Source organism: Neurospora tetraspora (assembly GCF_033439725.1).
Source record: "Neurospora tetraspora strain CBS 560.94 chromosome Unknown B0H65scaffold_2, whole genome shotgun sequence".
NCBI lineage: Eukaryota > Fungi > Ascomycota > Sordariomycetes > Sordariales > Sordariaceae > Neurospora > Neurospora tetraspora.
This window is the reverse complement of record NW_026944384.1, coordinates 6,738,051-6,760,402: the sequence shown is the minus strand read 5'-3', so window position 1 is coordinate 6,760,402 and position 22,352 is coordinate 6,738,051. Positions and strand designations below refer to the sequence as shown.

The following is a 22,352-nucleotide window of genomic DNA, read 5'->3' as shown; positions in this document are numbered from 1 at the left end:
TAACCCTAACCTACCGAACCCTAACCCTAACCCTAACCCTAACCCTAACCCTAACCCTAACCCTAACCTAACCCTAACCCTAACCCTAACCCTAACCCTAACCCTAACCCTAACCCTAACCCTAACCCTAACCCTAACCCTAACCCTAACCCTAACCCTAACCCTAACCCTAACCCTAACCCTAACCCTAACCCTAACCCTAACCCTAACCCTAACCCTAACCCTCAGCGTTTAGTGAGGGTCGCTCACTGTCAGACCTCACTGTCAGATGAGTCCGGAAGGGCCTCGAGGAAACTCCTCAGGGGTTTTAGCGCGCTGTGGGAGAGCTAGAACCTCCTCGCGTGCTTTTTTGAGTCGGTCTATGCCGCGAGCTTGCTTACGGCTCGCCTAATTGGACCTTGTCTAATTTCCACCTGAATTGACCTTTGGAGAGGTATCAGGTGTACCAAATTGGCTTGAATCAGTCATGTTCACGTTTCACGTCAACACCTTGTGTCGATGTAGAGCTTTTGGCCTCTAGGGCCTTTTATCTTTCTTCTGCCTCTCGGGCGTTTTTTCTTTTTTCCGCTTGGCGCTCCAGTTCGGCCACTCGGTCCTTCCATTCTTGAGCCTTCAGTTTGAATTGGGCACCAGCCTTCATTACGGCCCGGTAAGCCTGCTCATCCAGGGAGTCGCCAACTGACACACTAGGCGATTGTCCGTATTCGAACACCCATGCTGCGTAGTCGATGGCGTAGTCAGCCTCGGGATCGCAACGACGGAGGAGATCCTCTGCCTTGTCCTCGGTGGTGCCGAAGTGGAAGAACTCCCAATCGGGAGTATTGATAAAGTTCTGAGTTTCTTCATTCCACACATATAGTGCCAAGCTGGAAGCGTTATGCACAATTGTAGGAGCTGGGAAGGACTCGGGTTTGACAGGTGGTGGTGGTACTTGACGCTCAGTATCCGGCTCCGGCTTGACACGGAATTCGCCGGTTGAGACTAGCTTACAGGCTCGAGCTTCCAAATACGCGGGCCTCAAAAGATGCGTCGATTCCTCGTAAGTAGGGACGTGACCAGTCGCAAGAGTCCACCTTCCATCGTGAAAAGCCTGGATGGTTTGGGACAAGGACTTGTATTTCAAGCACGTAGGGTCCTGAGAAAGGTGAGGGCAGCTGAACGGATCGTCTTTGGCCGGGTCAAACCCCCAAAGCTGGGCTAGCTTTTCCTCTGTGTCGACCATCTTCATAGCGTACTTATGGGTCCATGGATAGCGGCCCTTTGTATCCCAGACTGACCCATCAAGTTCCGCGTAAGACTTGATCGCCTTCGCATCCTTACGGTAAGAATGGAAAAACAGAGGCCAGGTCATGCCATTGGTTGCGAACGAAGGCCTGTTGGCCCTTTTAACAAAGATCGCGTCCAGCAGCGTCTCGACGTACCCTTTGATCTTCACTCTGTCCACGTGCCTTGCTCCAGGGGCCGGCTGAGGCTTTCGAGGACAGTCCATGTCAACAAGGTGGTCACCCGTGTTGCACAATGGACAGCCATACACGAGACCGGTTTTGGGGTCTGGGATGACACACTGAGCGAGTGTGTGGCCTTTTCTGCCGCACAGCTTGTTGCCGCAGACAACAGGAGCTTCTGCGACCTGACTGGCCTGTTGATCGAGCTCGTCCTCGCGTTGGACATTGGCTCGACCTTCTTCAACTTCGTTGCAATGTTTTCAACGAAAAATTGTGGGACGAGCTCAATCCTGAAACTGGCAACCGAAGTGTTATGTTCCTCGGCGAGCTGCTCGATTCGGTTGACCAAGGCAGCCAACGACTGGCGGTCGGTTGTTGTCTTGCCTATGTAGGCGTTTGGCTTGCTGAACCTGTCTTGACGCGCCATCCAATTGAAATCAGAAGCGCTTGGGTCGGCGGAGACACGCTCCATGAAATCTGGCTCATTTCCACCCTTCTTGTTGAAACGGTAGAGAACCTCATCGTCGGAGATGAGAGGAAAGAGCTTGCCTTGCTCGTCAAATTTGGGCTTGATATTGGTCAAGTCCGACATGGACTTGCCAACCCCACGTGTGCTTTGTCCGACGGTCAAAAGATGCCGGACCTGTTGTTGGGCAGATTTCGAAAGGCTCTGCTTGCCCTTTTGAGCGCCTCTATTGTCGCGCTTTCTAGGTTCCATTCGGTCCCGCACTTGGGCAGGCCCGTGTTCGGGAGACCTCGATCTCGAGGATCTTCTTCTTGAGGGTTGGTCAGAGGGTTTGTCCGGCATTTTGGCAACTGTATCGCAAACCAATCAGTTTAGAGTCGATATCTACGAGGAGAAAGCGCAACCGTATAGAGAAAGTGGTAGAGAGGTGAGGAGGCGCGACGGGAGAGGGCAGCGAAGGGAGGGGCAAGAGGGGTGGGGCAAGAGGGGTGGGGGTCCATACCGTGGTTGTGTGTTGTGTTGGTTGATTGAGAGGAAAAAGTTCAAGAGGAACGCAAAGTTTGGGATTGCCGGTAAATGGACAGCCACCTAAATGAAGGGAACCTAGGGCACGGACTTCCATCCAACAAGAAAGGGAAAGTGCGAGCGATTGTTCGTTTGCACGTGGCAATGCTGCCTACCGAACTCCCCTTCACTGGGCCTCTTGTCTTGGCCTCCATTCACCTGTCATCGGCACGCCCCGCCACCTTTTGTATCTCCATCCCTCCAAAATTATTCCTCTTTCTTTCAATGTCTACCCCAGAACACAATCCACACATCGTCTTTTGCCTTGGCATCAGCAGGGGACTTCAACCGCTTTTCGACCCGATCTACTTGACAGCTTTCCAGCGGACAAACCCACCCACCCACTTCACAGCATGGCGCCTCCCCTCCAAGGCGATACCGTCGACGAGGTCGAAGCGAGTTGGCAACGTTTATTGCGCGTGATAGAGACCGTGTTCAGACCGCTTTCAAAGGCGCCCGGCGTCGAAAACCTGAAAGCCGAGTGGATCCAACTAAAGCTTCACTGGGTAGCAGCCTCGCCCGCATGCATTGCCGCAACTGGAGAAGAAAAGTCTGCTCGAATTCAAGAGCATATCCGACATATCGCCAAGCAACTTGAGCTTGCGTTGGCCAAAGTTCACGAAGCTCGAGAGGAATGGCAAGATTTCCCATCCGCTCCCTATGTCCGCAACCAATGTCGCCTTTTGGAGGTAATCAGCATGTGCCTGGAGAACGGAATTTCGACACGGCATGAAGTGCCGCCGGAGACGGATGAGCTCGATTGGCTCAAGAGTTATAAGGAGGCCTTTCCAAATGTGGTGAAGGAGTTGCGGGAGCTTAGGAACACCTGGAGGAATCCCGGGCACCAACTTATGGCGCAACAGACTGAGTCGGGCATGAGGGAGACTGGGCTTGAAGAGGAAAAGGAGGTTGATGGGTTGAAACAGAATCTGGAGGCAGCTGATGTCGAGATTCACAAGGAGGAATAGGCTTTGAACGACAGGATCCAAAGATGAAAGAGCTGAAAGATGGTTTCAAGGAACATACACGAATATAGACAAGTTATGGAGGAGATTTGGAAGAAGTCGAGCGTTTGAAGAGGTACGATTTACGGGCGCTCATATTTCCTCCTAATGCACGATGCAATTCAGAACTCGGAGTTCGCCCATTGTGCATGCATTCCACATATATGCATAACGCACATGATCAAACACATAAAGCCCGCTTTCCGGGCGTTCCATAAAAGACAAGATGCAACAGTCAAGTGGTCAAATCCGCGACAAAACATCGGAGATTCCAGAGACGTAAATCTCAGGGAAGTGATGATGAAATAATCGCGCATTTCTCATGCACTCAAGTCTTTGCTTCATATCCCTGGTTTTTGCGCCCTTGGTCGACGAGCTACAGCGCTTTTTGTCAGCCTTGTAAGTAAAGTGGGTCCAACCCCTGGGACTTCAAAGATCTCGCAAACAAAACATCAGGGGCAATGAGTTACCATCCATACTTTTCTCCATTTTACTTGTTTAATCCCCGAAGGCTTTGAGTCATTCTGGGTCGGTACAGTCGTGCATTATGTAGCTTCGGGCAGTGGGGGACATAATGTGCAGGATTCGGTGAAAAAAATGCGCGTTCGGCCGGGTCTTGCATCGGAGTTAGAAAAGTCGGACTGCCGAGCGTGTCTGTCTGCACATCATGAATTTCTATTTTCTTAGTACGTGGCGTGTTGAAACTATTTAAAATCCCATGGCTCCCGGTCACTTGTCCCAGAAAGTTCCTCCAAACTCCTCCATCATCTCAACCAGCTCCTCCTAAATCATCCAGCATCTACCCTTCACTCACCTAAACCATCATTCATCCTTTTGGACCTCGCATCTACGTTCACTTCGACAATGTCAACTCCCACAGAAGACATGCCCACCGTGTCAGTTCCCACAGGTGGCATGCCCACCATATCATCACCCACCCGTTCAACTACCCCCCACCCACTCCCTCCGCACAAGAGGCCCTAGAGCAACGAATCTCCCGCCTCGAATCCGCCGCCGGCTACCAAAAGAAATTGTACAAGAAGATCAGCTCCACCATCACCAGGCTCGAGGACAGGACCTACGCGGCCATGGACGATTTACTCGACGAGTCGTTTAGGAAAGGGGCCGGGCGCCCGGCGGTTGACGGAAGAGACCGAGGAGGAGCGAATGAGGTTATTGGATGTGGCGATGGAATTGGTCAAAAAGGAGAGGGAGGCCGAGTTTCGGAGTGAACAGGAAGCAAAGAGGCAGGCTCTTGAGGACGCAGGCGTGTGGTGGAGGAGATTCTGAGGAGGCAGGGACAGGAACGAAGCCAGTTTTGGGGGTTGCGAAAGCGGAAAGCGGATGACATGAAGTAGCTTCCACCTCGAGGGGCACAGAAAGCGGTCTTAGGTCGCTGCTCGCCAATGTCGGGTTACCAGTCCGCCAACTTCCTTGTATATATTATCCTTCTCTTCTAGTATAGCTCGGAGGAATGACGACGTTCGAACGGGCAAGCTTTGTTTGATGCGGGCACATGGAGAGTAGGATCTGGCACAACAACGAGTTAGCTTTCAACGTTCAAAATTCGATCCACGGCACGGGGTCGGTATGATATGAGAAGACGAAGCACACTCACTTGCCTTTGCTTCGCGTTTTCCACTGTCATCCCAAGTCCCAGTCCCAACGGGTATATAGGTCAGGTCCTTGGCACCCTTTTCCGTGGTCCGCTGGTGTAACTGGTAGTACGCCTGGTCTAGAGAATACGCTACTCGGCAAACTAGTCTGGGGGATCAGGAAACCGCCGGTTCGAATCCGGCGCGGACCACTTTTTTTTTTCCGTTACTTTACCCTTTTTTGTATTTTCCTCTCTATGTCTCAAACCAATATTCCAACGGAAACCATGTTGTATGCTCACCGTGTGTAAGTAAATGCGCCTTTTCGGGGTTGCCTGTGAGCGGGAGAACTGCCGAGGACTGCCGAGGAATCGAAGCTTCTGGCTGTCGTAGAGTCGTGGTAGTGTCGCGGTTGAGGCAGGTCGTGAGAACGGTAGCGCAGGTACCTACGCTTCAAGCGGCTTGTGTCTGGCGACGTCTTCTGACTGAGACTTGCCCAAGGAGTGGTGTTGTCATGCAGCAGGTCTGCGTGGCACCTTCTTGCCTTGATCTCGGAGTGAATGATCGGGGCAAGTTCCAACCCCCCACCACCCATATGCAGCTCTTCCTCGCATCCGGCCCATGCATGTCCCAGTGCCTTGGTACAAATACCGCGCCCTCCCTCCATCAGTAGCTACCAATCCTACTCCATCACACATCACTTCCAATATCTCCAAACCATATCTTCTTCCAATCCACCGACCACATGAAGTCTTCCACTCCCAACCAAAAGCAACATGCACCCCCAGACATCAACCTCTCCGCCCTTCTAGAGGAAGCCAAATCAAAACTTGAACAAGTCGAAAAGCTCCTCGACGTGTATAGCCGCCTCTCCAAGGAAAGCACGTCGTGTTTCGAGTCTCTAGTCGGTATGCTCCAAGGCTACGAAAGCAATTTGGACAAGGACATGTCCACACTGAAGAACCTGATCAAGATTGGCGGGAAGCTGAGCGTGTACGAAGCCTGGATTGGTCAGCAAGGCTTGAACTCACCCAACGTCGACCCGAAGGAGCTTGTCTGCCTTCAGAAGGCGAAGCAAGGCGTTTTCGAGAAAATCAGGAACCACAAGATTGCGCCACCGCCAAAGGATCAGGCTCAAAGGGCATATCATATGCTGAAGCTCGCGCTGGAGAGATGTCTTCAGACTTTTGATGGAACCGAGCTGTGTGACAAGGATAGGAGTCTTCCAATGGGCACCTCACCATCGCAGTCTCTGCTGTTTCCAATGACAGCGGCGGTCTTCCCATCCGCGGCCCCTCCAAGTTCATCCGTCTTTCCGGCACCACATCATCTGCTGGAAGCAAACCCTTCGACGTCCGGTAGCCAAGCAAAGCCAAGGGGTGCTTTTGGATCGTTCGACACTCAAATTTGCGAGACTCTTGATGGACCGGAGCTGTGTGGCAAGGACAGTGCCAGACAAAGGAGTTGATTGAAAAGACCGAGGCTGATATTCGCGAGGCTCAAAGACTCTTGGATGTTTTCAAATTGCAAATTGCCGGCAAGGAGCAGCACGAGGATCGGTCGGCGGGAGAGGAACATGAGGAGTAAGACAAGGTCAAGTCTAAGCAGCTGAAAAGTGTCATCAGCGAGAGATTGTTGTTTGTACAGTCCAATACTAGTTTGTTTGTTACCTCGAGACCTCGGATCAACTTCCCTAGGTGTTTTTATATCTAATTGATTCGTTTGGTTTCATGATTAAAGCGTAATCTTACCTTGAATATGCCATTTCCGAAGTTCAATATGTCATATTGAATCTTATTAATACCTTTTTGATCCGTGCTTAGCCATTCAATCTGTCCTTGTGAGGTTTGGGACAATTCGGGATGGATACGTCCAGTATACCAGGAGTACTAAGCTAACAAACAAACCAGCATTAGATTGTACGGTGGTAGCTGAGCATGGGGGCATTCTCGTGAAGTATTGGTATAGAGATCGAGGAAGAAATCGGGGAGCAGACCATGGTTGGGTACATGATAGCGGACATGGGGGAGAAGGAGGATGGAATACGTACAGAAACACAGTTACCCCAATAACATCTAGGTATAGCCCGTCTCCACCGAGCCTTTTGTCACGGTCGAGGGAGCAGCCCGCCAAACAAGTTCGATTACCTGCAAGGCATCCGATCGTTGTTCCCTTGCTGCTCCCAGAGACTGGACACACAAGTCATATACTGGAATCAGAGAGGGCAGGCATGCCGTCTGACTCCCTGGTGACTATACGTCCTCCCTTCTCTTCGAATGCACCGTATGAGTATGTTCGGCCGGAACTCGCGGTAGAATCTCGGGACGTCGTGCAGTTGCTATCGAAAGCTCGGGGCTCGAATACGTTAGGGTCGAGTAGACTCGGTTGTCGGGACTCTGGAGCGGAGAGTTCGGGGACGTAGGTATGCGAAGCTCGGAAGCCGTTGTCGGGGTGCGGGACTCGGGCAGGTACCAAAGGTCGTCTGGTGGAGGGAGTATCAGCACGGAGAAACACGGAAATCGGGGAGGAAACGGGAGTCGGTATTGATCATCTTCCAAAGTCTGTCCAATGGGGACGCTTTCGGTCTTTTTTCTCGCGCAGAGAGCTCCCGTGCTCCTTGCGTCGTAGATGGACACAGACGACCGTGGCCTGCTCCGGAAATTGGCAGCGACGGCTGATGGGCTTCAATCTGATCGGGCTTCCAAGGTAGAAGTTCCAATGTCGATCGGCTTGAAGTTGCGGCCAAAGGGTGATATCGAGTACAGCTGCCGGGAGATGGTAGATGGAGGAAGGATTGGTGTCGCGATTTGCGTGACTGCTGAAGGCCGGTACCAGAACCGACAAAAGGAATCGGCAGCCAGGAAGAGCTGGGTGAAACGCGTATCGGGCCCGACGCGAGTAGCTCCTTCCGATTTTTGGCGGACTTCTTCTCGCCAGGCCCACGGCAGCTTTCCAGCGGCAAGACCTTCCCGTCTAGTGAAAATATGACTTGGACACGGAGTGGAACTCGAGGAGTTGGTTGAGAGGGGATTTTATAAGGAGTTCACGGACGAAGACTAGTGATTGTCTTGACGGGACAGCCAACATGAAGACAGCATAGCATCTTTGGGGAGGTGAGGACGTCATGTTTCCTTATCGCACATCTCTATCTTATCACCACCCGATAAGACAGCCCCGCCAAGGACGCTAGGCTTGCCGACAGTAAGCGCGGAGAGCGGGGCACGACATGTCAGACGCCCACGAGGGGCCCCCTCTTTTTGTTAGTGAGAAGTCCACTGAAGCTGTCCGTAGATCCCGGCAGCTCTCCCCCGTCGCGAACCAGCAGTCTCTTCCCGCGCCCTCCTCCGCGACAATGCCCCGCACGCTTGGTTGGCGACCTTCCCAATTGATCCAGATCCGCCGTCCCATCACTCGTCCGACAAAATCATTCTTCTCTCCGACTTCTCTCTCCCCTTTCTCCCTCAACAAAACATACCTCACCGAGTCGATCCGCGCCCATCAAGCTCGCAAAATGGCCCCCCAACTCGACAGCTACTTCCAAAAGGTGGACTCCCTGTCCGACCACTTCATCGAGCGCCTGCGCCAGGCCGTTGCCATCCCCTCCATCTCGTCCGAGGCTGCCCGCCGCCCTGATGTCGTCCGCATGGGCCAGTGGCTCGCCGATGAGCTGACCAAGCTGGGCGCCACCGTCGAGCTCCGTCCTCTCGGCAAGCAGGAGGGCACCGATCTCGACCTCCCTCCCGTCGTCCTCGGCCGCTACGGCAACGACAAGAACAAGCGCACCATTCTCGTCTACGGTCACTACGACGTCCAGCCCGCCGAGAAGAGCGACGGCTGGGACACCGAGCCCTTTGAGCTTACCGTCAAGGAGGACGGGCGCATGTGCGGCCGTGGTGCTACCGATGACAAGGGCCCCGTCCTGGGCTGGCTCAACGCCATTGAGGCTCACAAGGCCGCCGGTGTCGACTTCCCCGTCAACCTCCTCATGTGCTTCGAGGGTATGGAGGAGTACGGCTCGGACGGTCTCGAGGAGCTCGTCATGGCTGAGGGCAAGAAGTACTTTGCCGATGCCGACGCCGTTTGCATCAGCGACAACTACTGGCTCGGCACTGAGCGTCCCTGCCTGACCTACGGTCTCCGTGGCTGCAACTACTACAGCGTCGAGGTTTCCGGCCCCGCCGCCGATCTTCACTCGGGTGTCTTTGGCGGTACTGCCCAGGAGCCCATGACCGACCTCGTCCGCATCCTCGCCTCGCTCGTCGACACCGACGGCAAGATCCAGATCAAGGGCATCGCCGAGCAGGTCGCCCCCGTGACCGCCGAGGAGGAGGGTCTGTACGACGACATTGCCTTCACCATGGAGACCCTCCACGAGTCGCTCGGCAGCAAGACCACCATCTTCGAGGACAAGAAGAAGACCCTCATGGCCCGCTGGCGCTTCCCTTCCCTGTCCATCCACGGTGTCGAGGGTGCCTTCTCTAACCCCGGAGCCAAGACCGTCATCCCCGCCAAGGTCATCGGCAAGTTCTCGATCCGCTCCGTCCCCGACATGGAGATTGAGAAGACCAACCAGTGCGTGTACGATCACGTCAACGAGGTGTTCAAGAAGCTCGGCTCCAAGAACACCATGAAGGTGTACGCCCAGCACTGCGGCAAGTGGTGGAAGGCTAGCCCCAACCACTGGAACTTTGCTGCTGCTGCCAAGGCTACCGAGCGTGTCTGGGGTATGAAGCCCGATTTCACTCGCGAGGGTGGTTCCATTCCTATCACCTTGACTTTCGAGGAGGCTACTGGCAAGAACGTCCTTCTGCTGCCCATGGGAAGCTCCACCGACGGTGCTCACTCCATCAACGAGAAGCTTGACAAGAGGAACTACATTGAGGGCATCAAGCTGTTGGGTGCCTACTTGCACTATGTTGCTGAGGAGCCCATGAACGCTTAAGCGGGAGTGAAGAGGTCAAACAGGGATCGTTGCGGTTGGGAGGAGTGTGCGGCGTCTTGCGACAATCATGTAGGACGATACCATCTCGTTGGTGGATGATGTTTGGAAAGTAGTCAATTAGCTCGAAATACCCATTTTGTGATACCAGTGCCACACCCGTTCATATATCTATGGCATCTCTTGTCCTGACGCTATTGAACCTGTTGAACATATTGCGCCTAACTTGATGCCAACGCTCGTTGCTAGGCTAAAACGCAATGGTCAAACGCGAGGATGAGCTAGTCATGGCAAAGAATGCTCACGTCTTCTAGGATGACATTAGACAAACGCTTCGTTCATTCAGTCTCCCCATGCTGTACTTTTAATTACCCGCCTCCTTGAAGGGAGACGTTTGGAGAGGTCGTTCGGTCGTTCAGAATACCCCAAGATGCGAAACAAACGCCATCACTCGTGAACCACCCATGTATCGTCGCCTGGTGGTATCAGCGCAGACAAAGGGAGCAGTTCTCCATTGACGCTTTCCATCAGCGCCCACGTAGCGTGATACAGACTATCTATGCCACCACATCGAGAAGACGAATGTTCCTACCTCTCAACTTTAGGTGCCTCCCTCGACTGTGTCCATTCCAACCTCTGAGTCCAGTAGCTCGAATTCCGGGACCATCATCCCATCTCTATACAACGGCTTCGCGGGCTCACATACTCAACAAGGCATCATCCCGAGGATTAGCGAGCAATCTAGATAGAGAAGGCAAGTAGCGAAGATTTGCTCGTCAACAGGCGAATAAGGGAATTTTGACGGTGACGGCGTCAGCAGGTGAATCGGAAACTGGATCATGGCTGGGTCGTCGCCATGGAGATGCTTGTTCGTGCCAGCTATGATCAGATGTTCGAACCCGGTGCCATCAAACGCGAGCAGGACCTAGCAAGATAGGACGTAGAAGTGATTGAGAGGTACCATTACCATGGGCTGCCTATACAGGTAACCCCAGAAGACACCTTGATGGAGGTGGGTGTGGTTGACAAGAACCGATCAAACAGAATTCGGCTGATGACGGGCTCTGCGCCACGTCGAGGCTCATTAGGTTCATGAGGTAACCACTCCGGACGGCCGTTGTCGAAGTGGTCTGAATCACAACTATCTCTCCAAGAGGCCCTCAGACGATGGATGCTCATGACCTCCAGATCAACAGGTGGCTGACATCAGGAGGCTGAGCTTGTGTTTCCCTTGGTGGAAGATGCCCCTGAGTTGAAGTGGTTCGATAGCTCTCAATCAGGGAAACGTCTTGTTCTATGTGTAAGTACGTGGCTGTGGTAAACAAAGCGAGAAGCCAAACCGCTGCAGGACCGCCAGTATGCCATACAAAGAGCACTCCTCCTACCGTGCTGTATCACCACTCGTGCCGTTGCCAAAAGGATATCCGACACCAGACCCTGACATAGAAGCCACCCACCAGGGAATGGAATAACCGAATCCCCCCAGGCTCCTGTCGACAAAAACTCTATCCATTGAGATGGTCTACAAAGCTCGTCCATCCGCCCGCCGCCCCTGCGCCATCCTTGCGCCAATGCCCATGTCCGATTATGCCCCATACCGTATGCCAAATATCCATAGAGGTATCCCAGCGCCATGATTAGAAGGAAGCAAGCCAGCAGCAAATGAACCAAGAAAACGGCAAAATGACCAAAAAACAAACCCCAATACCAACGTTCTAGGTGAAGTAAGCCCTATGCGGCTTCATGTTGGTCACCTTCCCCTTGCGCCGCTTAGCCACGGTCTCGGCGTCCCAGACTCCAGCAAAGATGTCATCGCATTCGGAGTCGTCGTCCGAGTCAAAGACCACCACTGATGGCGACACGGGTTCCTGTTCCTGACTTTCCCCCATCGCACTCTCCCCAGCTGGTTCCTTCTGCTTCCGTTTTCCACTCGCCCCCTTGACCATCCCCCGCTTTCCATTCTTCCCTGTGTCATCAGGAGTGCCGTCCAGGCCACAGGGTGAGTCCTCCCAACTCCTAAACGTCACAACCCTCGCGCACTCCAGTATGAATTTCCCCACTTTATACTTTTGCGAACTCTCCTTCGCATTCACGTACTTCCACCCCAGCTTGGTCCCGCACACGGCGCAGGTGATGTCGGCGACGGTGTGGTGGCCCGTTACCAGGCGGCGGGTTTCGGGGGCTTCTGTTAGGATGTTCGGCAGTTCAGTCGCCCCCTTGGCAGATGACTGGTGATGGGTGAAAGCAGAAAAGAACCCGGAGGACGGATCCGGGCCTGGGGCTTGGGGAGGTGTAGGTGAGACGAGATACGCCCGGCCGTGTCGACCGGTGAAGCCTTTGCTGATGATTTGGGAAGTGAACGCTATGTCGGATGCGCAGTGGGCGCAACGGAGGATGTCGGGCTGGATGGGGGAGAGGCGGGTAGATGTTGGCTGAATCGGGTTGTAATCGGATGAAAAGGCGGTGGTGAATGAATCGGGAGAACTGGAAAGTGATGGGACACTATCGGATTCAGTGTCGTCCAGGTGGTGATCGTATGTCTGAGAGAGTGTGGTGGATGGCCGGCGTCGACGAAAGGGCAAACTAAAACTCGGGAGGAGGTAGATCGGTTTGGTTGGGCCACTATCGGCCGAAGCCGGCGAGCTGCTGGTGGTGTACAAGTTGAAGACCATGGTGTCGTTGGCCGATGCTGTGATACGGGATTCGGGATCTCCGAAGGCGAGAAAGTGAACTTGAGGTTACCCGACAGCAGCGAGAAAGATGACCAAACCGAATAGCGAACGAATACTCGGAGAGACTTGAACAGACTTGAACAGACGTAAACAGACTTATAAGACTTGAACAAACGAAGAAAGACCCGGGAGGGATGGACATATACCTACCTTTTCAACCCAGGCCAGGTGTCAGGTTGAGGGGGGGAAGTGGTCATCCGGGCGTGTCATGCCTCGCACCTCCTTGACACTCTGACCTTGTCGACCCAATCCTCGGACCGTGTTGCGATTCATGGACCGTCATGTCAAGCCCCTCCAGCCTGGATCTCTTTGAGGTCCATGTTTGCTGGACGGACGGTTATGCACCAAGACCCAATGCAGTAATTCGGTTGAAGGAGTTGAATGGTCCAAGTGAAAGTGCCCAACATACTTGTGACCTGATGCGATGCCGGCACACAGTCCCCGCCCTTGCCCAGACAAGTCCTCCTTATCGATAGGCAGAGGATCTCCCAGAGGCCAGGGTTGATCCCTCGACTCCAGACCCGGGCAACCGAGGAGGGGGTCCAGAGTGTTTCAGGGGGGTCTGTCATTGTCTGTTCGTTCACTTGGCGCCGAGGACTCGTTTTACGTGATCAGATGGAGTGCATCGTTCGTCGTACGTTAAAACAATCAGATCCCGAGGCTTGGCCTCGTACAAAACGAAAACAAAAAGGCATTTTCAAATTGCCATGACACCGCAGGCGAGAAGTGCGGCCGTTTCGGGTGGGGAAACATGTTGGCGATGACAGGGAAATCAGCCAAGACTTGCAGTGAACCAAACCAAGGCGGCCAAACGACCACGTGATGGCACAAAAAGGCAGATCTGGGCAGATTACCCCATTGTTTCCTCACTTGTGAACTGGTGAATAAACGCAATTTGCCCCCTCGAAGCTCGTCACAATCTGGACACAGTCACTCGATCCATTTCTTCCCAATTCCACTCTTGACCACGACAACCAACCACACCGCCACGACAATCCATCCCTAAAAAAGTTCCCTGCAGCCCAATTCCTTATCTCCATCAATTGCCCAACCCCTGCTACGGTATATCTATCCGTCAATTACTCAAACCTAAATCGCGAACTGCTCCCTCGTCAACATCGACAACATCCCGACCTCACCTAGGACCATCGCCTACGACTTATCATCCATCGACATCGATTTCCATCAACGACACTCGTCGTCCATCGCCGCTCTCATCAAATCATCGCAAAACCGACAAGGTGGCATCTCTGTACAATGGCGCCAATGAAACAGGATAATCTCTTTAGTAGTAGTAGTAATTACTACGGCGAGGACGTCGCCTCTCCCTCTTCGCATCAGATGGAGGCCGTCGACATCCTCGCCAGCTGCTACCTTGTTTCCAACTACCCCGGGGCCCAGCTCAAGGGCCTCCACTACTGCGCTACGGGCGTCACAGGGGCCGAGTGGTATTCCTGAGGTCCCTTCGACGGGACTTCCATCGCCGCCATCAAGCCCCCCCCTCGCGGCCCTCGACACGTCGACCAACCAGCTGGCGGTGACTGCCAAGGCGAAGTCATCTGCTGGAAACAACAGCAGCTCAGCTGGTAGACGTGCCGGGAGTAATCACAGGGGACGAGGGGGGGCAACACTACGCATCAGGGAAGAATGTGAGAGGTTCTTTTGCGAGACATTGCGCGCCGTGCTTCTAGGTGAGGAGAACTCGGCGGTGCAGGGCTCGGGCCTGGCTAGTGTTTATTACGACAACGACAACCACAACTCCAACAACGGCAACACTCCTTTAACCCCGCCATACGACGACTATCCAATCGGGGATGAACACCTGATGAGTCGTCACGGATTCGATGCTCGCGGTGTCACCGGAAACGGATCGCACCGCGTCGACTCCTGGATCGAACTATGGGATTACGTGGGCGGCACCAGCTTCCGCGGGGTTGTCGCTGAGGATATGGAAACCGGGGACAAGACGTTGATGATCTTTTTCGACGAGCAGAGTGTGGAGGGGAGGGATTTGAAGAAGGCGTATGTAGTCCCCCTTTGTTGTTCCTTTCCTTCCCCCTTTCCCACTCCCCTTTCTGTCCAAACACCCACTAACAGACACACAGTCTCGTAGCCCTCATCGAACTCGCCGACGGCCCCCTCGCCTGCTCCCACATGGTCATCTGCCTCGACCGCTCCATCCCCGACCATGAAGCAGTGCCCTTGATGAAGGGGCTGCAATGGGCTGGGTTCTCCATGACGACTTTCGACTTTTGGTCTGGTGGAAAGACTTGTGACGTGGTCAGTGGGAGGTGGTTGTTTATGGGTATGGAAATGTAATCCACGTGGAGCACGATTGACGCGGAGTGACACGGCGGATGCATCGGGGGAGAGGGGAGGAGATAGGAGGAGGAGGGAAGATGTGTCGGCTGTGAAAAGCGGGATTTCTTTGCATCTGCTCCAAAAGTCTGCTTCCTTGTTTCTGTTTCTTCCTATGGTTGTGCGTTTTCTTTTCTTTCACTTCGTTGGCGGGCTTCAGGCATATGACAGATGGAGATGATCTTCTGGATTGTGTTGGTGGACGGTTTGTTGAAGATGAGAGTTTTACTTCACGGGTCGAGATAGGAATACACTGGACATTATATCCCGGCACTCCACGCTACCCAAAGCCCTTGCTCGTGACGTCTAAATCTTCATGTCTATATTCTATGCAAAATCTTCGTTTAGTCTAGAGATCACCCTCAAACTGCCTCACCACCAACCCCCTCGCCTTCAACTCCTCCTTCACCTGCTGCACCGTATACTCCCCACGGTGGAACATGCCCGCTCCCAGCGCCGCATCCGTCGTCGTCTCCCTAAACACCTCCTCAAAGTGTCCCGGGTTGCCCGCTCCCGAGCTGGCAATAACCGGTATCCTCACGGCCGCCTTGACCTGTCTGATCAGCTCCAAATCGAATCCGCTGTTGGTGCCGTCCTTGTCAATGCAGTTCAGCAGAATCTCGCCGCAGCCCATGGCTTCCACAGCCTGTGTGAGTTCCACGACGTCCAAGTCCCTAGTCTCGCGTCCGCCCTTGATCGTGCAGGCGTACCAGCAGTATTCCTCGCCCTTGGGGCCGGGGTAGGAGGTCTTGACGGTGTGGTGTCTTGTGGCGTCGGGCTTGGGGACGTAAACGCGCTTGGGGTCGACCGAGACGACGACGGCCTGGTTGCCGTAGGCTTTGCTGATCTGCTCGATTGCCGTGTTGCCGAAGAGCGTCTTGCCGGAGGCGTAGTACTCCTCGGCGGCGATGACGGCGTCGGAGCCGATGGACACCTTGTCGGCGCCGGACTGGAAGTACATGGTGGCGATTTCGAGGGCGGAGACCTTGGTGCCATCGGTGTCGACGGTGTCGCGGATGCCGCCGCCGACGGTCAGAGGGACGAAGACGGTCTTGGAGGTCAGGCGAAGGATCTCGAGCATGGGAAGGTCGGCAACGGGGCAGTCGCGGAAGGAGGTGATGTTGAGGAAGGTCACTTCGTCGGCGCCTTGCTCGTAGTACTTGCGAGCCATCTCGACGGGCTTGCCGAGGTTGCGGACGTTGCGGTCGTCGGACTTTTCGCGGACATCGTACTGGTCGCCCTTGGTCACCACCAAGTCACCCTGATCGTTGGTGCGCACGTCCAAGCAGGCAATGACACGGCGTGTGAGACCCTCCTTGCCGACAAGAGCGTCGTCGCCGGCGTTGGGGACCTCCTGGGGAGGGTTGGAAGCCAGAGCGGCGGCGCCGGAACCGTCAAGGAAAGCCCGGATGACGCGCAGACCGGCGACACCAGACTTCTCGGGGTGGAACTGTGTAGCCATCACGTTGCCCTTGGCGATGGCGCCAACAAAGGTCTCGCCGCCGTAGACAGCGGTAGCCACCGCCCACCCTTGAGACTCGAGCTGGCCCTTGGTGTAGGGCATCTTGTACGAGTGGACATAGTAGTATTTGGAGTCGGGGCTCAAGCTGAAGAGGTTCGGGTTGGTCGGGCACGAGGCGTCGTTCCAGCCAATATGGGGGACGGACTTGTCGGTGTCGTCGAAGCGGTCGAGCTTGGCGGGGATGACGCCCAGGCCGGGGCAGTTGGGCTCTTCGGACGAACCTTCGAAGAGGGCCTGGAGGCCGACGCAGATGCCCATGAAGGGCTTGCCGGATTCGATGTGGGCGCGGATGGCGGGCATGTAGCCGGCCGAGGCCAGCTGGGAGAGGCAGTGGCCAAAGTGGCCTACGCCAGGGAGGATGAGTTTCTATCACATGAAGAAGGTCTTGTTAGGAAGCTATTCAGATTGGCGCATAGAGTTGTAGACTTGTCCATACATCAGCATTGGCAACCTCCTCGGGCGACCGGACCCACTCGACGCTGTAGCCAACCCTCTCAATGGCATTGACCAAGCTGCGCACGTTGCCGGCGACGTAGTCTAGGAGGTGAACGGTCGGCATCTTATTTGTTGTCTGGTTCCCAGTTCTATTCACCCGGCAACGTGACGGTTTTTGTTCTGGTTCTGGTGAGTCAAGGACTGGCGCGTCAAAGACTCAGAGTCTCAATGGAGTCACTGCAAAAGTGGAATCTCCGAGGGGTCCCCGTAGCGAGCACTGTAGCAGTGGGGAAGGCACCCCGCTGTTCCCGTCCTGCAGGCACATGGTACTCGATTTTGCCAGTTTTGACCGCTAAATTTCCATGGGACAGGCGCGGCGTCATCCCGTTTGATCATCCCGAGCACAACATTTCCGTAAACATTCAATCTTCCCACATTCTACCTCTCTCTTAAATCTATCTGAGCTCGACCTGCGACAGCAGCATGGGCTCTACGGCACCCCCAGTCGAGGACGAGGACGAGTGGGAGTACGAGTACTCGACAGCGGAAACAGAAGTCCGTCACCATCTCCTCAGCTCCCTTTGAGTCTACTAACCAGACCAGACATACTACCTGACCCTGGACCTCTCAGTCCGCGACTTTCTCGAGAAACACCCAGATGACATTGTCAATGCCACCCGCAACGGCTACCGAGTGTGGTACAACCCGCTCTTCAACACATCCGAACCTCGTCCGATGAACCCAGACCTCATAGCCGAACTCCAAGGTCCCGACGACGAAGACGAGCCCGGAAAAGACATGCCAAACCTCGACAATGCTGTCGCCGAGAACACGAATGCCGAAAACGTTGCCCCCTCGACTGCCGTCCAAAACGCCGACCCTAAGACGTACGACGTTATCGACCCAGCACTACGAGGACCAGAGGAAGTCAACCAACAAAAGCCAGTCGACACCAACAAGCAACAACCAGTCAACACCGAGACCGAGAAAACACCACACCAAATCGAAACCATCCAGATCCTCGATCTCCACTCCAAAGAGCCCATGGTCTCGTATCGCAACCACATCTTCCAGGGCGCGTGGTCCGAAAACATCGGCACGGAAATGATCTTTACACCTCACGATCCAGACTCCCCTTTGCCTGCTCTTCGCAATCTTGGCGAAACTGGAAACCACGGAAAAGTCGACCTCCTAGCTGCTAGCGCGACACGAATCAATTTCAAAGAAGTCCGGTTAGAGTCGAAGCAGATGGCGGAACAAAACAGCAACAACCTCACCAAACAAATCAGTAGTATCACAGCTTGGGGCAACGACGATATCCCTGAGCGGTACAAGCGCCCAGACGGCGTCTACGTGCACATTGGCGGTGACAAGACGGGCCAGCGACAACCGCAGGCGCACTTCCTGGAGGATTTGATCATGCTAAAGCGCAAGCTGGGCGAAACCGACTCGGTCACCATTCGTCCGTTAGAGACTAGGCAGAACAAACTGATGATGGAGGACGAAGGCGAAGAGCGCAGAAGAAAGAGGTTGAAGAATGGACATGGGAGGTACGAGCGGTGGAGGCAGGGACTGCTCAGAAAGGACAGGGAGAGTAGGATGGCGATGGGAGAGGAGGGTTACATTCCGCGGACGGAGCCGGGACAGACGGGCAAGCACTTGGGGGTTATGGAGAAGAGAGTGAGAAGGCCGCGGGCTCGGAAAGCGGTGCTCAAGCCGTTGGAGTCGCAAGAGACGCTTCCAGCTCATCCCGTTGCACCACCTACTTCAGCTCTCCTCCAGGACAGCTCAACGAGCTTGTATCCGCCCGTGCCGCAAACCAGCTGGGCGCCGAACCCATCAGAGTATGCTGCTGGGCACGGGGACGGGAGCAGGCTGTCTGAACAGTAAATGCCATGCTCACCGGCCAAAAGACAATCCAAATTGTAGCATTTATTGTTCACACACCCTGGGGAGCAACGGGGCTGGAAGAGAAGCGTGAAGCATTGGTGGACATGCACGTGGCGTTGTTGATTTCAAGCATTGGCAGCATTGGGCATTTGTACTGCCGTACTATGTAGATAGGCCAAGTGGGGGACGCATGGTGATCTGCTCTTGTAAGCTGCATGAATGGAGTAATTATCACGTACATGTGCTGAAAATCAGGGTTTGTTACACACCTTACGCACGTAATTGCCTGGTACTAAAAGGTATCAGGCACGCAGGCACGTCTCGCTAAACCGCAATGGGACTGCCGGATGCGTGGATTGCCTTGGATTTGTTCTGGGCGCAGGGTCCGCGTTTCTTGGCTGACGTGACGCAAGGGCGCAAATCCACACGGAGATTTCCAAGTGGCCGTTCGCTCTTTCCAGTTCAGCTGTGTCAACCACTGACAACCAGTGCCGACGGCACCTGATGCCCTGAAAAAGCCACCCGACTGCGAGCGCTCGGGCTGTGACACTGACACACTGACACCCACCTTGATTGATTCTAGTCCCGTCTGTCCACTCACACCCGCAGCCTTAACCTTGTGGGGGACTTCCACTTCTTCCCTTTCCATGTTCTCCGGATTCCGAGAAAAAAAAGTGCCATCTTTTCCTCCGATTGTTTTCCGCTTTCCGTCTTTCCCGTCTCAATTCCCACTTCATCACTCATTCCTTGTTTGTGTGTCCCCAATTTCACCCACCACACCGTCACAGTCCGGTCCTTGGTTGGGCGGAGGATGCGGAGTTATTGATCCTGCTTTTTTCCTCTTTGATCCAAGCATTCGTGTTTTGCTCCTCGTCTCCCTTTCATCTTCAAAACACCCTGGTCTGGTCTCACCTTGTGGACTAGTTGCACCGCCGCTTAGTCCGGCACCCGGCATCCCTTGTTCCCTTGCAAGTCAAGTCTTGTCATCTGGCCGAGCCACCGTCTCTTCGACCAACACCTACAACATCGAATACGAATGCATTTCTCCTCGACATCTATGAATACGACACTTCGATAGAACAACATCTTTCCCACTTCAACACACCTCCGCACACCATCCGAAGGTTCCGACAGACATGATCTACACCCTCCGGCGGGCGACCATCTTCGTCACCGCCCTCACCATCTTCTCCGTCTTGGTGATAACCTACCTCCCGCGCTACCTAAATCCCACACCTCCCGACGCCGAAGAACGAAAGCGAGACAGACAATGGGTCAACTCCTCCCCTTACTGGTTCGATCGCCAGGTTTGCCGATACCTTGGTCTATGCGGTATCCAGCACATCCGATGGGATGCGCCCACTCTGCCCGGTTGGGGTCCCGGCTCTGACCTCCACATGACGGAAGAGATGGCCAAAGTGCTCGGCGTTGGCAACTGGGATCAAGACGGAGCAGCAGTCTTCGTCAACAAGCCCGGCACCGAAGCTTGGGAACATGCGCCAGGCCATGTCGACCTCAAGCGCAAGCGATCCGAGTCTTCCGACACCCTTCAAGAAGTCCCCCAGTACGTTATCGACTATGCGCCGCTCGTCCACCTCTACTCGGGCGAACACTTTTGGCCTTCCGACATGGCCGAGCACGTCAAGCACATGGGCCTCCTCGACGAGGAAGACGGGTCGGTGAACAGGACGGATGAACTTGATCTGGGGAATCTCGCCAGGCTCAACGCTAAAAACGGCACCGTCTTTCTGACGAGCATGGATGATGTGGAATCCAGGCCCGAGTGGCTCCACAACCGAGCCGGGATCCCTGTCGAGTATGAGGACGATGGTGATGATGAGCACGACGGAAACCCCGACAAAAAGATGCCCGGAAACAACCCGACTGTACCTACCGATGGCAACACCTGGTGGGACGCCGATAAACAGCACCCACCGAACCGAATCGCCGCTCCCCGGTATCGCAAGGGCGGGCCTTCATGGCGTCGCCAGACGCGTTCCTTGCAGGGCGACGATGAGCCGCAGCGTCCCATTGGCGGCACCCCCTCCGACGGAGACAAGAATAAGCCAAACCCTAGCGGTTATTCCAACGGCCCCGCTGTGCTCATCCTTGTCGACAAAGGGGCCGGCATTGTGGACGCCTTCTGGTTCTTCTTCTACTCGTACAACCTGGGGCAAACCGTGCTCGGCATCCGCTTTGGCAACCACGTTGGCGACTGGGAGCACTGCATGGTGCGCTTCGACAACGGGATCCCGAAAGCCATGTTTTTGTCGGAGCACGCCGGTGGAAAGGCCTACGCTTGGCCTGCTTTGGAGAAGAAGGCTCAACCCAACGGCAAACCACCCCGTCCGGTCATCTATTCGGCTGTGGGAAGTCACGCCATGTATGCCACGCCTGGCTTGCACCCCTACGTCCTGCCGTTCGAGCTGCTGAAGGACGTCACCGATCGCGGCCCTCTCTGGGACCCTGCTCTCAACCACTACAGCTATTGGTACGACTACGAGGCCGGGCTGAACGAAACCGAATCACCCTCATCCCCTCAGTCGCCCTACCTTGGCAACCCTTCCGAGCCTCCAAAGCAGTACACCTCCCTGGTCCCCGCGGCGGATAATCCCAAGGCTCCAACAAGCTGGTTCCACTTTGAAGGAGCCTGGGGCGACGATGTCTATAGTCTGGCGGATTATAGGCAGTGGAGGCTCTTTGGCGAGTATCACTACATTGTCGGACCGCTGGGGCCCAAGTTCAAGTACTTGGAGAGGAGTAAGGTGTGTCAGACGGACAAGTGCACGATGCTTTGGAGCATTGAGGATGGGGAGAAGAGCAGTTGGTACTGATTACTTGTTGCTCGTCTTTTGGATGTGCGCGCGGTAGAAAGGAGTTGGTTTTGCGTTGCTTTTTTTTGGTTATTGCGTTGCTGCTTTTTTTGCGAGATTATTGATACCTCTACGATACCCACTGCACACTGCATGGAAAGCATGGAAGAATTGTTTACACATACAGCATTGGTCTCATGGCCTATACAAGGAGTTGACGATGATGGCGATCTATGTTGGACACTGATCGGCACGGCATTGATGGCCCGTCCTGTGGGCACGAGGCGGGCAGGCACGGCATGACAGGATAGAGCATGATTTTGACTTTGACATTGACAGACGAGTATATACATTGAAATTACTGCACTTGTTTCGTTCGATCGCACTGCTTTGTTGGTTTGTTCGGCTGTTTCCGTCTCATCCCCATGTCCCTTCGCTTTGGGGACCCCCAGTGCCGTTTCCCTTCTAAGCCTTTCCGGTAATCTGTCAACCTGTCAACCTGTCATCTCAACGCCATGCTGGATGCGTGCCACCACACCTCGAGCCTTGAGCAAGACGTTTCCGGAGCAGTGATGAAGTCACCTCGCCC

At 54.6% G+C, this 22,352-nt stretch overlaps 9 protein-coding genes and 1 non-coding gene across 10 annotated transcripts; 7 read left to right on the top strand and 3 right to left on the bottom strand.

Annotated features, from left to right (window-relative positions):
- Positions 1 to 521: 521 nt before the first annotated feature.
- B0H65DRAFT_569937 (uncharacterized protein) lies at positions 522 to 2,253 on the bottom strand (the record flags this gene model as incomplete). The annotated part of the gene is made up of 2 exons (XM_062830429.1): positions 522 to 1,639; positions 1,681 to 2,253. The coding sequence occupies 2 exons, from the start codon at positions 2,251 to 2,253 to the stop codon at positions 527 to 529; spliced, it is 1,686 nt and encodes a 561-aa protein (XP_062685468.1). The 3' UTR covers positions 522 to 526.
- Positions 2,254 to 2,457: 204 nt separating this feature from the next.
- B0H65DRAFT_460081 (uncharacterized protein) lies at positions 2,458 to 3,679 on the top strand. Its single transcript, XM_062826509.1, has one exon. It carries the CDS (start codon positions 2,829 to 2,831, stop codon positions 3,441 to 3,443), a length of 615 nt encoding a protein of 204 aa, XP_062685467.1. The 5' UTR covers positions 2,458 to 2,828; the 3' UTR covers positions 3,444 to 3,679.
- A 1,503-nt stretch (positions 3,680 to 5,182) lies between these two features.
- On the top strand, positions 5,183 to 5,286 carry B0H65DRAFT_t111. Its single transcript has one exon. It is a non-coding gene; the product is annotated as a tRNA-Leu (tRNA).
- Positions 5,287 to 5,367: 81 nt separating this feature from the next.
- On the top strand, positions 5,368 to 6,845 carry B0H65DRAFT_146007 (uncharacterized protein). The gene has a single exon (XM_062821004.1). The coding sequence runs from the start codon at positions 5,820 to 5,822 to the stop codon at positions 6,540 to 6,542; it is 723 nt and encodes a 240-aa protein (XP_062685466.1). The 5' UTR covers positions 5,368 to 5,819; the 3' UTR covers positions 6,543 to 6,845.
- Positions 6,846 to 8,354: 1,509 nt separating this feature from the next.
- Positions 8,355 to 10,166, top strand: B0H65DRAFT_460077 (uncharacterized protein). The gene has a single exon (XM_062826508.1). It carries the CDS (start codon positions 8,427 to 8,429, stop codon positions 10,014 to 10,016), a length of 1,590 nt encoding a protein of 529 aa, XP_062685465.1. The 5' UTR covers positions 8,355 to 8,426; the 3' UTR covers positions 10,017 to 10,166.
- Positions 10,167 to 11,460: 1,294 nt separating this feature from the next.
- On the bottom strand, positions 11,461 to 12,857 carry B0H65DRAFT_145915 (yippee zinc-binding/DNA-binding /Mis18, centromere assembly-domain-containing protein). The gene has a single exon (XM_062821003.1). The coding sequence runs from the start codon at positions 12,683 to 12,685 to the stop codon at positions 11,729 to 11,731; it is 957 nt and encodes a 318-aa protein (XP_062685464.1). The 5' UTR covers positions 12,686 to 12,857; the 3' UTR covers positions 11,461 to 11,728.
- Positions 12,858 to 14,002: 1,145 nt separating this feature from the next.
- B0H65DRAFT_587305 (ornithine decarboxylase antizyme-domain-containing protein) lies at positions 14,003 to 15,387 on the top strand (the record flags this gene model as incomplete). Its single annotated transcript, XM_062830971.1, has 3 exons — positions 14,003 to 14,193; positions 14,240 to 14,767; positions 14,851 to 15,387. The coding sequence occupies 3 exons, from the start codon at positions 14,003 to 14,005 to the stop codon at positions 15,062 to 15,064; spliced, it is 933 nt and encodes a 310-aa protein (XP_062685463.1). The 3' UTR covers positions 15,065 to 15,387.
- On the bottom strand, positions 15,388 to 17,319 carry B0H65DRAFT_460071 (putative bifunctional histidine biosynthesis protein hishf). Its single transcript, XM_062826507.1, has 2 exons — positions 17,062 to 17,319; positions 15,388 to 16,991 (listed from the first exon to the last, which is right to left on the bottom strand). Exons 1-2 carry the CDS (start codon positions 17,182 to 17,184, stop codon positions 15,453 to 15,455), a joined length of 1,662 nt encoding a protein of 553 aa, XP_062685462.1. The 5' UTR covers positions 17,185 to 17,319; the 3' UTR covers positions 15,388 to 15,452.
- A 118-nt stretch (positions 17,320 to 17,437) lies between these two features.
- B0H65DRAFT_460070 (uncharacterized protein) lies at positions 17,438 to 19,188 on the top strand. The gene is made up of 2 exons (XM_062826506.1): positions 17,438 to 17,615; positions 17,664 to 19,188. The coding sequence occupies exons 1-2, from the start codon at positions 17,544 to 17,546 to the stop codon at positions 18,948 to 18,950; spliced, it is 1,359 nt and encodes a 452-aa protein (XP_062685461.1). The 5' UTR covers positions 17,438 to 17,543; the 3' UTR covers positions 18,951 to 19,188.
- An 808-nt stretch (positions 19,189 to 19,996) lies between these two features.
- On the top strand, positions 19,997 to 22,025 carry B0H65DRAFT_145897 (uncharacterized protein). Its single transcript, XM_062821002.1, has one exon. The coding sequence runs from the start codon at positions 20,087 to 20,089 to the stop codon at positions 21,782 to 21,784; it is 1,698 nt and encodes a 565-aa protein (XP_062685460.1). The 5' UTR covers positions 19,997 to 20,086; the 3' UTR covers positions 21,785 to 22,025.
- Positions 22,026 to 22,352: the final 327 nt, after the last annotated feature.

What these genes read in the sequence shown, in the direction of transcription:
- B0H65DRAFT_460081 (XM_062826509.1), top strand. Translation starts at nt 2,829, where the DNA reads ATGGCGCCTCCCCTCCAAGGCGATACCGTCGACGAGGTCGAAGCGAGT.
- B0H65DRAFT_146007 (XM_062821004.1), top strand. Translation starts at nt 5,820, where the DNA reads ATGAAGTCTTCCACTCCCAACCAAAAGCAACATGCACCCCCAGACATC.
- B0H65DRAFT_460077 (XM_062826508.1), top strand. Translation starts at nt 8,427, where the DNA reads ATGCCCCGCACGCTTGGTTGGCGACCTTCCCAATTGATCCAGATCCGC.
- B0H65DRAFT_145915 (XM_062821003.1), bottom strand. Translation starts at nt 12,685, where the DNA reads ATGGTCTTCAACTTGTACACCACCAGCAGCTCGCCGGCTTCGGCCGAT.
- B0H65DRAFT_460071 (XM_062826507.1), bottom strand. Translation starts at nt 17,184, where the DNA reads ATGCCGACCGTTCACCTCCTAGACTACGTCGCCGGCAACGTGCGCAGC. An exon ending in AGGAGGTTGCCAATGCTGAT is followed by an intron (nt 16,992 to 17,061) that starts GTATGGACAAGT and finishes TTCATGTGATAG; the next exon opens with AAACTCATCCTCCCTGGCGT.
- B0H65DRAFT_460070 (XM_062826506.1), top strand. Translation starts at nt 17,544, where the DNA reads ATGGGCTCTACGGCACCCCCAGTCGAGGACGAGGACGAGTGGGAGTAC. An exon ending in ACTCGACAGCGGAAACAGAA is followed by an intron (nt 17,616 to 17,663) that starts GTCCGTCACCAT and finishes TAACCAGACCAG; the next exon opens with ACATACTACCTGACCCTGGA.
- B0H65DRAFT_145897 (XM_062821002.1), top strand. Translation starts at nt 20,087, where the DNA reads ATGATCTACACCCTCCGGCGGGCGACCATCTTCGTCACCGCCCTCACC.